This window comes from Hibiscus syriacus, unplaced genomic scaffold, assembly GCF_006381635.1.
Source record: "Hibiscus syriacus cultivar Baekdansim isolate YM2019G1 unplaced genomic scaffold, ASM638163v2 tig00116962_pilon, whole genome shotgun sequence".
In the NCBI taxonomy this organism is placed as follows: Eukaryota; Viridiplantae; Streptophyta; class Magnoliopsida; order Malvales; family Malvaceae; genus Hibiscus; species Hibiscus syriacus.
This window is the reverse complement of record NW_024063488.1, coordinates 6,827,972-6,840,055: the sequence shown is the minus strand read 5'-3', so window position 1 is coordinate 6,840,055 and position 12,084 is coordinate 6,827,972. Positions and strand designations below refer to the sequence as shown.

General features: G+C 34.8%; 1 protein-coding gene and 1 pseudogene across 2 annotated transcripts; both read left to right on the top strand.

Moving 5' to 3' along the window:
* The first annotated feature begins 165 nt into the window (after positions 1–165).
* On the top strand, positions 166–2,374 carry LOC120190639 (5'-adenylylsulfate reductase 2, chloroplastic-like). 2 transcript variants are annotated; one of them, XM_039193684.1, is made up of 6 exons: positions 166–356; positions 442–585; positions 667–793; positions 1,019–1,820; positions 1,914–2,153; positions 2,227–2,374. In XM_039193684.1, exons 1-5 carry the CDS (start codon positions 272–274, stop codon positions 2,142–2,144), a joined length of 1,389 nt encoding a protein of 462 aa, XP_039049615.1. In that variant the 5' UTR covers positions 166–271; the 3' UTR covers positions 2,145–2,153; positions 2,227–2,374. The 2 variants fall into 2 exon arrangements, with proteins under 2 accessions (XP_039049615.1, XP_039049614.1); XM_039193683.1 differs by having other exon boundaries at positions 1,914–2,374.
* A 2,725-nt stretch (positions 2,375–5,099) lies between these two features.
* On the top strand, positions 5,100–7,969 carry LOC120189967 (annotated as a pseudogene).
* The last annotated feature ends 4,115 nt before the right edge of the window (positions 7,970–12,084 follow it).

Here is a 12,084-nt window from a genome sequence, read left to right as displayed (position 1 = left end):
ACCACGTACCCTTGTGCAGACCACGAGACGGAAGCGATGATCCCACTATATTAAGGTCAACCAACCAAAATCATCCACGTCGTCAATTTCATGTTATCCGAGATTGCGTCCGGGTTCAATGAACCTGGTAACCCCCCGGTCTTTAGTCAGCCTATTACTTAACCCTTTACCTCTCTCGCAAACGCTAAACACAGAAGAAAAGAAATCCAGAATCTCAGGGAAAGCCAAAGTTTTTCTCTGTTTCCTGTGAACAAAGGAATAATTTTCGGAAATGGCGTTTACTGTTACTTCTTCTTCTTCCGCTGCAATTTCCGGTTCCAGCTTTTCTCGTTCTAGTTCGTCCTCAGACATCAAAGGTACTTCGAATTCATTTTTAAGAAAGGTTTTTAGGGGGCTCAAATCTCAATTATGCTTATTGATGTTTTTGTTTGGGGTTTCCAGTTGCTCAAGTCGGATCACTCCGGCTAGCGGATCGCCATGCAACGGTGAATCTATCTCAAAAACGTCTCGCTGTGAAGCCCGTGAATGCAGAGCCAAAAAGGAATGATTCCCTGCTTCCTCAGGCTGCAAGCATCTCTGCTCCTGGTAAAATCACTTTTTTCCAAATTGTTAATTTAGTGTTGATTAGAGAGATTTGATCGGGATTAACTATTTATGGATGAACAGAAGTGTCGGAAAAAGTTGAGGTGGAGGATTTTGAGCAATTGGCCAAAGAACTCGACAACGCTTCTCCACTTGAAATCATGGATAAGGCTTTAGAGAAGTTTGGAAACGACATCGCCATCGCTTTCAGGTATACCCTTAGCTCTAAATTCAATACTTTCATTATCTTATATGGCCTAAGCAATTTCATCGAACACAGTAGTATCTAATCTGTAAATTAAATACGGCTTTAATGTTTTGGTGCTACTGTTACTTTTCAAATCACTCGATTCATTTTCTGTGATGGTAAATTTGAGTGTAAATCAGTAACGTAATATTTTAATTGATTAATCAATTCTTCTTCTTCTTATTGCAGTGGGGCGGAGGATGTTGCTTTGATTGAGTATGCAAAATTGACCGGTAGACCATTCAGGGTTTTTAGCCTTGATACTGGCAGGCTGAACCCTGAAACTTACCGATTCTTTGATGAGGTTGAGAAGCATTATGGGATCCGTATCGAGTATATGTTTCCGGATGCGGTTGAAGTTCAGGCCTTGGTTAGGAGCAAAGGGTTGTTCTCATTCTACGAGGATGGACACCAAGAATGCTGCCGTGTTAGGAAAGTGAGGCCTTTGAGGAGAGCTCTCAAGGGGTTGCGTGCCTGGATCACAGGTCAAAGGAAAGATCAGTCTCCGGGAACACGATCAGAGGTTCCTGTTGTTCAAGTTGATCCTGTTTTTGAAGGTTTGGATGGCGTAGTTGGTAGCTTGGTGAAGTGGAACCCTGTTGCCAATGTCGACGGTACTGACATTTGGAACTTCCTAAGGGCGATGAATGTGCCTGTCAATTCTTTGCATTCTCAAGGATTTGTGTCCATCGGTTGCGAGCCTTGCACTAGACCAGTATTACCAGGACAACATGAAAGGGAAGGAAGGTGGTGGTGGGAAGATGCCAAGGCCAAGGAGTGTGGTCTTCATAAAGGGAACTTGAAAGAAGACAGTTCTGCCCAACTTAATGGTAACGGAAATGGAAATGGCGCTGCTGCTCATGCTGACATTTTCGATAGCCAGAGCTTGGTCACATTGAGTAGGGCAGGAATTGAGAATTTGGCGAGATTGAAGAACCGGAAAGAGCCATGGATTGTTGTAGTCTATGCCCCTTGGTGCCCTTATTGCCAGGTATCCCCTGCTTCATACTAAGCGGAATTAGATTGAGAAATGTTGTTTTCATTGGCTTTTATTCTGACGGATCAATGTACAAATTTAAAACAGGCAATGGAAGAATCATATGTTGCATTGGCTGAGAAGCTGGCAGGTTCTGGGGTGAAGGTTGCAAAATTCAGAGGCGATGGTGAACATAAGGAGTACGCGCAGAAAGAGTTGCAGTTGGGAAGCTTTCCCACCATACTCTTCTTTCCCAAACACTCAGCTAAACCAATAAAGTATGCCTCAGAGAAGAGGGATGTGGATTCATTGATGGCCTTTGTTAATGCCCTCCGATGATGGGGTTCAAAAATAATTTGTCGAATTGACAATTAATCAAACGTTGAGGGGCGGTTCGTCCTGGTTTTCAATATCAGAAACCAACTCATGAACCCGGATTTTGTCATATGCTTCCGGCACCCATAGCATCAAAATAAGCTTGTCTGTTTTTGTATATTTAGCACAGTATTCCTTGTTTGGGCCTACTCTGTACATCAACATATGAAGTTGATGAGTTGTTTACAAAAGTCCGTGTGTTAAGCGAATTATTTATAATCAATAATTATTAATTAGAGAACTGTTTTCTATTGAAGTTGGAAGTAGAAAATCCTTGTAAATCGATAACGTAATTTTCATTAAATGTTTTTTTATATTAGTATTAGAATCCGATACTTTTCCTATATTAGTAGTATTTGAATTTATTTACTTTCAACATTTAGTAACAATTTAAACATATTTAAGTTTTATAATTTTAATAAATTTTACCCTTTTTTTCAGTTATTGTATTCTGTTGTATTTTCAATATTATGTTATATATATTTTTATCATTTTTAATAACATTTATTTTTTATTTTTGGATGATAGTATAACGCAACCTCAAAGTATCATATCATTCAATTTTAATATCGTTACAAAAAAATATATTAATATGAGAAAAATAACAAATTCATATACCAAAGTGGACCAATGTAATTTGGGTTCTAATATGAAAAAAATTAGGTAATAATGTGAAAATATAGATAAATTCAGATTTAAAATATTTAGATAATAATAAGAAAAAAGTGAAGAAACTCAGAGGCTAAAATGTGTCTTCTCCTAAATATAAAATTATTTTTAAATACAAATAGATTTAAATAAAATGTAAAACATATATTTTAAATTGAAATACATTTAAATAAATATAATAATAAAATATAATAATATCATATATAAATAAAACTGAAGCCATTCAGTATTTGAGAAATCACCCTCTATAAAGATTATGTTTATGTAAGTAGAGATGGTAAACGGGTACAATTTCATGTATTTTACATCGTATTTATTTTAATTGGGGGCGTAGATGGATATAACTTTAGTAGATAGTGAGCGGGTGTAGATTTAGAAAGTGATATCCGTCACGGGTAGTGGGCGGGTGATGAGTTTAAGACCTTACCAACCCCGCATCCGCCCGCCCACTAAATACCCATTAAATTTTGGATCATTATAAATTTAGGTATAATTTATATGTTTGTTATTTATGTTTATAGGTTTTAATTATATCTTTTATTATGGTGTTTTATGTATTTTAAAATTTATGTTAACACTTAACTCATATAATTCTTAGTTTATTTTATATATTTCTTAATGGACGTGTTTGTTTTACGTTTGTTTCTTATGTATAATTTAAGGTTGTTGTAAGGTGGATCTAGTCGAATACATCTCAAGTTGGATTGTAGGTGTGTGAATGAATTTAATAATGTATTCGTGTGGATTTAAAAAAAATTATTTATCATGAATGATGGATTAGTGATGAATTTAAAAATATTAACTGAGTACGATGTAAGGTTAAAAGGCATTCCTGATTTTTGAAAATTGTTTCCGACATCGATGTACTTACTGCTATTTCAACCTAAACAATCATTATGCTTTCCTGCTTCGGTAATCATTATTATTTAGTCAACACTCAAACGGCATTTTACATTTGATTCTAATCCATCTTTCAATCTTGTGTAAAGGGTAATGAATTGCTGGAAATAGGCCATCCGATATCTAAGCCCACACCATCATGAAAAATCAAGACATTCATGATTCGTTAATATGTAAAGCGTCAAAGCCTAACCAAACGCAAACAAGGAAAAGGAAAGAATAAATAATACAATATTTGTTAGCCGGACATGTGAATTTGCCAAGACATGCAGGTGTTCTGTTTATTATGCTCGTGACTAAGTTGCTTGTTATGGTGTACCTGTGCTTTTTTAGTTAGTGTCCTCCGTGTTCAATTCCTCACCGTATAATTGTCTTTGCTCTTCCTTCATGTACTTTTTTGGAATTTTCTTCCCACCTATTTATACAAATATATTCCATTATTCAAAAAATATATAAATAAACAATAAAAATCATTTCATTCATTATTATTTTTATTCTTTAAGTTTTAAAGATTATTATTTATTTAACGTTTGGATTTATACTTAAAATTTTACATGTTTATCTAAAAATTAAATATACGGATGTGAAAAATTTGATTTCATAAAAAAACTATTTTGCTTAAATTCATAGTATAAGGATCGGTAATCAAGGGTAAATACATAGACCAGGGTGTTACTCCAATAGTTAAATGATACAATTGTAATTTTTTTAGGTTAATTCAAAATCTAATAGTTTAATTTTTCAATTTTAATTAATTTTTCAAAATTTTAATTAAATTCCTAACATAAATTTTGAAGGACGTGAGACAAGATTTATAGATTTGGACAACTCAGACGGAGTGATTTAACATAGTTATTTTTTGGGGGGTCGATTACGAGTCTGAATCCCGCAGTTGATTTTAGGCATGGACATTGTCGACAAGTGAGTTCAGTTATGGAAGTGAGAAGCGAACTGTTGCCCTTAAAATGCTAAACCCCTATGGCAGCGTTTCTCTGGAATCGCCAGCCTGTATTATTCAATAAAGCATCTCAAAGCTCACCGGACCTCATTTACATTGCTGCCCCTCACTTCTTACCCAACACAGCTTCTAATTACCACATTATTGGCTTTGCACTTTTCCTAAAGTAAAGCTCACCAAACAAAAACAATCCAATTGGAACTAGAAAGTGTTGTTGATGATCGTGTGGGCATAACTCTCAGAACACGTTAGAAAGAAAGAAAAAAAACAAGCAAAAAAAAACATTTTTTTCACTTGTCGGCTCTAAGGGGTATTGTGGTAATTGTAAGGCTAGAGATTGAATTGTGGACAGTACCAGAAAAAAGGAAACCATCCTTGGGGAAGTAAAGAAAACCAGTTATGCCCATGAAAGACTTTGAATTTGCTAATCTTTTGATAAATGTCGGTACTTTTCTCCCTTCTTACTGTATTGTCGACCTCTTAAGTCAATCCCAAGCATAACCGATATAAATCCCAAAGGGTTACTGAATCCAGTCTCTTCCATTAGAAAGAACGGAGAGCTTGGGAAGATAATGTTAGGATTTCTAGCAGAGACTGAAGCGGAGGATGCAGAAATAAAGCTGAAGCTCCTCTTCAATGGCGAACTCTGAGTTTACAACTTATTTTATCATCATCATTTTGTTCTGCTTTACAGTTTCTTCAACAGGTAATGTCTCAAAAACTTCAGCAGAAAACAGCTTACTAGAAATCACAAAACCAATAGAGCCTCAGTTTTTATAAATATATATTTTAAAAAATTTACAAATTTTTGCAGCGAAGTCATCAGCTTTACTCCGAGAAATCAAGCTGCAAACACAAGAGCAAGATAAAGAACCGTTTGTGGGTGTTAACATAGGCACGGATGTCTCAGATCTGCTTTCACCAGCGGACTTGGTTTCATTCTTGCAAGTGCAGAAAATTTATCACATTCGATTGTATGATGCGAACCCCGATTTACTCAAAGCATTGGCGAAAACAAAGATCCGGGTCATTATCAGTGTACCGAATAACCAGCTTTTGGCAATAGGGTCATCCAACACCACAGCGGCTTCTTGGGTCGGTCGAAACGTCGTCGCTTACTACCCGGAAACGCTCATCACCGGTATTGCAGTTGGAGATGAGGTCTTAACGACCGTACCATCCTCGGCTCCTTTGCTGCTTCCCGCAATTCAATCTCTTTACAGTGCTTTGGTGGCTGCAAATTTGCATACTCAAATCAAGATTTCAACCCCACATGCAGCTTCCATTGTTCTTGATACCTTCCCTCCTTCTCAGGCTTACTTTAACCAAAGCTTAACTTCGGTTATGGTACCTTTGCTTCAGTTTTTGTCAAGAACTGGGTCTCCTTTAATGATGAATCTTTATCCTTATTATGTGTTTATGGAGAATAAAGGTGTGGTTCCCTTGGATAATTCCTTGTTTAAGCCATTGACACCGTCTAAAGAAATGGTTGATCCTAATACTTTGTTGCATTACACTAATGTGCTGGATGCCATGATTGACGCTGCATATGTTTCTATGAAGAATTTAAATGTTACCGATGTTGTGGTGTTAGTTACCGAGAGTGGGTGGCCTTCAAAGGGGGATTCGAAAGAGCCTTATGCTACTAAAGATAATGCAGATACCTATAATTCGAATCTTATTAAGCATGTCTTAGACCGTAGTGGAACCCCTTTGCGTCCCGAACTAACTTCCAGTGTGTATATACGAGTTGTTCAATGAGGACTTGAGGTCACCCCCAATATCTGAGGCGAATTGGGGATTGTTTTATTCGAATTCAACCCCAGTGTATTTGCTTCATGTATCAGGAAGTGGGACCTTTTTGGCAAACGATACAACTAACCAGACCTTCTGTATCGCAATGGACGGAGTTGATTCGAAGACATTGCAGACGGCTTTGGATTGGGCTTGTGGCCCTGGGAGGGCAAATTGCAGTGAGATTCAACCAGGGGAGAGCTGCTACCAGCCGAATAATGTGAAGAACCATGCTTCTTATGCATTTGATAGCTACTATCAGAAGGAAGGGAGAGCTTCTGGATCGTGTGACTTCAAGGGTGCGGCCATGATAACTACCACTGACCCAAGTAAGTATTACCACATCCATTCCTTAAATCAACATTTGTTTTTAGCTTTACATTGTCCCTCAATAGAGTTGAATTTGTGCTCATAGCCATTGAAAGCGGTTAGTAATCCAAGTGCTTAGCTTATCTTCGGAATCAAACTATTTTCGATGAAGAATTGTAAATGAGGACATTTAACATTCAGCGTTAGTTTTGTTTGTGTTTTCCCTTGATCAAGTTCCTTAGCTACAAGGATCATATATTTTAGTCCCCAACTATTGTGCATTTACCATAGTCCCAAGGCCTAATTCAGCTAACCTGTTGCTTAAGCATTAAGTAGTTAGGTTTTAAAATATTAAGCCCAGTTATCAGAAAGTAAAGTTGTGGGAATATTGCACCTCCAAGTTACAATCCTAAGAAAGAACATGTGTGCATTTTCTACCTGGCAGAGTCACATGGGTTCTTTTCGTGATTTGAAGGTTGGAAAGGGCGTGGAATAACTTTTTCTTGTTCAAGTGAGGAACTATTAGTTCAGTTTGGACACTGGTTCCTAGTGAACCCCACTGCACAACATTATGTTTAGATTACCTAAGAAAATGAAACTTTTCTTTATTCTTTCAGTCATCTTCTATCATTGCCTTGTTCCTGGATTCTCTTTTTCTTTCCCCTTCCATTTATCTACTGATTTTACTGTACCGTATTAGAAATCTGAGAAGTTCTCTTTTTCTAAATTTGTGCTGCATATTTGCAGGTCACGGGAGCTGTATATTTCCAGGAAGGTGAGACATATTGTTCTTAACATCCTTTCCTTTTAGACTATTAATACCATTGAAGCATTATGTAGTTAAAACAAAATGCTTAAGGTTCCTAACAGAGAACTCTTAATTTCTATTTGCAGTAAGGTGGTAAGCAATAGGACGAGAACGATTTCAAACTCGACGGAAGCAAGTGGTGCAGATGAGAGGTTAAAGTTGAACACTTTCTACTGCAGCCAAATAAGTTCAATGACTCTAACATTATGTATTTTGTTATTCATTCCTTTTGTGAAGGCTCCACGAGGAGGAAATTAAAAATAGAAGTGTCTGGAAATGTATCATTGTTTTGCATTGAATTCATAGATCTTTTTGTGCAAAGTTAAAAAGAAATATCGTTGATGATGATAACTATTCTTGAGCTGATATTGTTTGTAGAAATCAATGCAATGATTGTGAAGCTTGGCAGCTGGCAGAACGTCTGTACCATGCAATCATCATGTAGGAGAAATGGGATCAGTTTCGAGCAATTTTTATGGCCAAGACCAGGAGATGATTATTTATAAACTCCTTTTGGGCCATTTTCTTTGTTTGCTTTCAACATTTTCATGTTTGTATGAGATCATGAATAACCTGTAAACCTCGTCCTTTTCAATTCGGCCTTCAACCATCCGTCCATCCATTATTTTCCCTGAAAACATCAGAATTGATGAATTCTTCAATGTTTTTTCTTTTCTTTTTGGTTATATGAATATTCTTCCAATTGTTCTGCCACTAAAATTTGTTCCAAGCATATGATTAGTAGCTTTCTTGATAGGGACAACAAGATGGAAAACGGAAAATGGCCGCATGCTGACAGCAATATTTCACGATATGAAGTCATTGTCCCTGTAATAAAAACTAAAGGTTAGATTTGCTAATAAATAAAATGGATTGATATGCTTTTAAGTCTATGTAATTTTGGCGTAAATTAAACGATTTTAGCGGTTAAATGAATTATTGTTAACTTTAGAAGTCTCGAACTCGAACACAATGTCTTAATGTTTGACATTTAGTTATCACATGATTAAGAATCTTATGCAATTTTCTTACCTTTAAAAATTAATCTTTCTTTTAGAAAAAGAAACCAATCTTCCTATTTATCACTATATTTTTTAATATTTAATACTTTATAATTTAGTCTAAAATTAAAATTCTTTTATTAAATTTAGGGTAAAGTATAGTAATGGTCACTGAACTTTTCTAAAGCTTTCATTTAGCCCCCCCAACTTTTAAAACTTGCAATACAATCCCCCAACATTTAGTTCGTTTGCAATATGGTCCCCCAACAGCTACGTTGGGGACCATATTGCAAATGAACGAAATGTTGGGGGACCATATTACAAACGAATTAAATGTTGGGGGATTGTATTGCAAGTTTTAAAAGTTGTGGGACCTAAATGAAAGCTTTAGAAAAGTTCAGTGACCATTACTATACTTTACCCAATTAATTAACTCTAGTGATAGTTTAATTCAAATATTATTTATTTTATTTTATAATATATCATATTCAAGTATTAATTAATCTTATATTTTATGTTATAAATATAATTAGAGTATTATATAATTTAGTTTGCAATATTATTCAAATTTTAATTAATAATTAAATTAAATTCTATTATAATTCGAATGATTAAAAATTTCTTGGTGATTAACTTTATTACGTAAGAATTCAATAATTTTACCCAAACAACATTCTTACCCTCGTTCTTAGAGGGCGACCTCAATAGCCCGACGTGGTGAAGTGTCTACTCAAGAAGGTGTCAGTTAAGGTTGTAAAATCAGGTAATCGGTCAGGTTTTAATCGGATCCTGACATGTCGGATAAAATCGAGTATAAGTCAGGTTAATTTGATGGTTTGAATCGGATCAGGTCGGGTACATGTCAAATCAGTTCGAGTTATTTTCATGTTGATTAACACCATATCCATATCGGGTTCAAGTCGGGTCATTTTCAGTTCGGATTGATGTCAGTTCAGGTCAAAACAGTTCAGGTCTGAAGCAGATAAAGACCAGTTAATTTCGGTTCAAGTGGACTTCAGTCGGATTTCGTTCAGATCGGGTCACATCATTGATAGATAAAATTTAGGTAAGATGTTTACCAGATACGAATTGAGTTCAGGTCAGGTCGTTTTTAATTTTAGATTAATTATTTTGTCATCTTTCGTGATTGTTGAATTTCAAGTTGTAATTGTATATGATTTCGAGTAAATTACAAAAAAAAAAATCATGGATCAATTTTTAAAAAAATATAAATTTAAGGACAAAATTGAAGAAATATAAAATTACAAATAAAATTTTAAATAAATTAAGGGTAAAGTATAGTAATGGTCACTAAAATTTTTTAAAGCTTTTATTTAGGACCCCCAACTTTTAAAACTAAAAACATAGTCCCCCCCAACATTTAGTCTGTTTGTAATATGGTCCCCTAACATTTACTTTGTTTGCAATATGGTCCCAACGTAACTGTTGAGGAACCATATTGCAAACGGACTAAATGTTAGGGGACTGTATTGCAAGTTTTAAAAGTTGAGAGACCTAAATGAAAGCTTTAGAAAAAATCAGTGACCATTACTATACTTTACCCTTAAATTTATTGTTGTCAGCCATTAGATTTGAATTTTTAAATTTTAAAAAGTAGAGATTTTAAAAATAAAATAAGGATAAAGTATAGTAATGGTCACTAAACTTTTTTAAATCTTTCATTTAGGTCCCCAAACTTTTAAAACTTGTAATACAGTCCTCTAACATTTATTTCATTTGCAATATGGTCCCCGTCGTTACACTGCTGTTAGTACGTTTGCAATATGGTCACTGAACTTTTCAGGCACTTACATTTAGGTCCCCCAACTTTTAAAACTTGTAACACAATCCTTAATTTTATTATAAACCCCAAATTCATTTTCAATCTCGAATTTTCTTTAGAAAATAAATATGAAAATTTTATCTTAAATATTGCTATATCATAGTCTTATAAAATCAAAGCTTATAAATATAACCTACAAAGCTTATTATAAGAGAAATAAAATAGAGAATAAACTTTAAAAAGTCGTATACTAAATAAAAAACCATGAAATTCCTTCCAAATAAAGTCAATAAGTTAATGAATAAAATAACAATTTTATTATGATAATCCCTAATAATTAATTAAGGATTATAGATCTTTATACTTATTGCGTACATGTCCATATTTGACTTGCACATTTATGTATGTGTTGAAAATATTTTTGTGTTTCGATATAACAAATTAAGTTTAAGTGAATTTTAAGATTTTACAAAAGATTTTTTCTAAGTATATTCGATTTAATTAATCGAATATCAAATTATTACTCCAAGTCTTTCAAGTTCAAATTCAAACCTGTTGAAACATTTTAATATTTCGATATAACAAATTAAGTTAAATGGATTTTAAGATTTTCCAAATGATTTTCTAAGTATATTCGATATAACTATTCGAATATCAAAACATTACTCCAAATATTTCAAAAAATCATTTTTGATCCTTACTTAAGTGTAAAATTAAGTTTTAATCATAAAACAATTTCAAAATAATTTTACAAAGTATTTCGAACCAATTCAAAGCCAAAAATTCCAGATTGCTCAGAGGCCGATTCCCCCCCATAGGTGGAACCGATTTCCCTCTGAATGGTTTGGCTCCGAGATTTCCAGAATGCTCGGAGGGAACCGATTCCCCCCAAGGGGGTACCGATTCCCCCATGTTCAAACGGTCGAAATATTTGAATTTTACACTTAGGGAACCGATTCCCTATGAGAGGGAACCGATTCCCCCCACGCTCCAAGCTGTTTTATTAAATGTTTTCACACTAAAACGGCTATAATATCTTCTCTAATTATCCCCAACGTTCAGAAGTGATCCAAGGTGTATTTAAGCAAGCTTAGAAGCCATTGATCAATAACAAGAAACATCAAGCAACTAGAATCAAGAGAGAATCAAAGAGAAAGCATCAAACCTCAAGTTTGAGCATTTCAAGCCCATTTTCATTCAATATTCATTTTGCTTTCAAGAACACTTTTTGTGCTCAGTTGTATTCATCTTTGAGTGTTCTTTTCTTTGTTCTAGAATTGTGCAAACATCTTACCTTGTGAGGTTTTCTTGTAAGTTTGCAAATTTGTAATCTTCTCTTTGAGAAAAGAGTGTTCTCAAGAGTTGGGGTATACTCTTGAGGGAATTGTAAGGTTATCTCTTTGGCCTCAAAAGAAAGAACAAATTAGTGAATTTGTTGGAAAATCCTTAGTGTGGATAGCTAAGGTAGTGGACGTAGACTTTGTTTGAGAAAGTCGAACCACTGTAAATCGCTGTGCAATTACTTTCAATTTTCTGCAAAAGCTTCCACAAAATTTTTTATTGCCAATTCACCCCCCTTGGCCAATTTCGTCATTCGATTAACTCAACAATTGGTATCAGAGCCTAACTCATTTGAAGGTTTAATCGCCTCTTGAGTCGATCCGGGAAGAGTTACATCGATT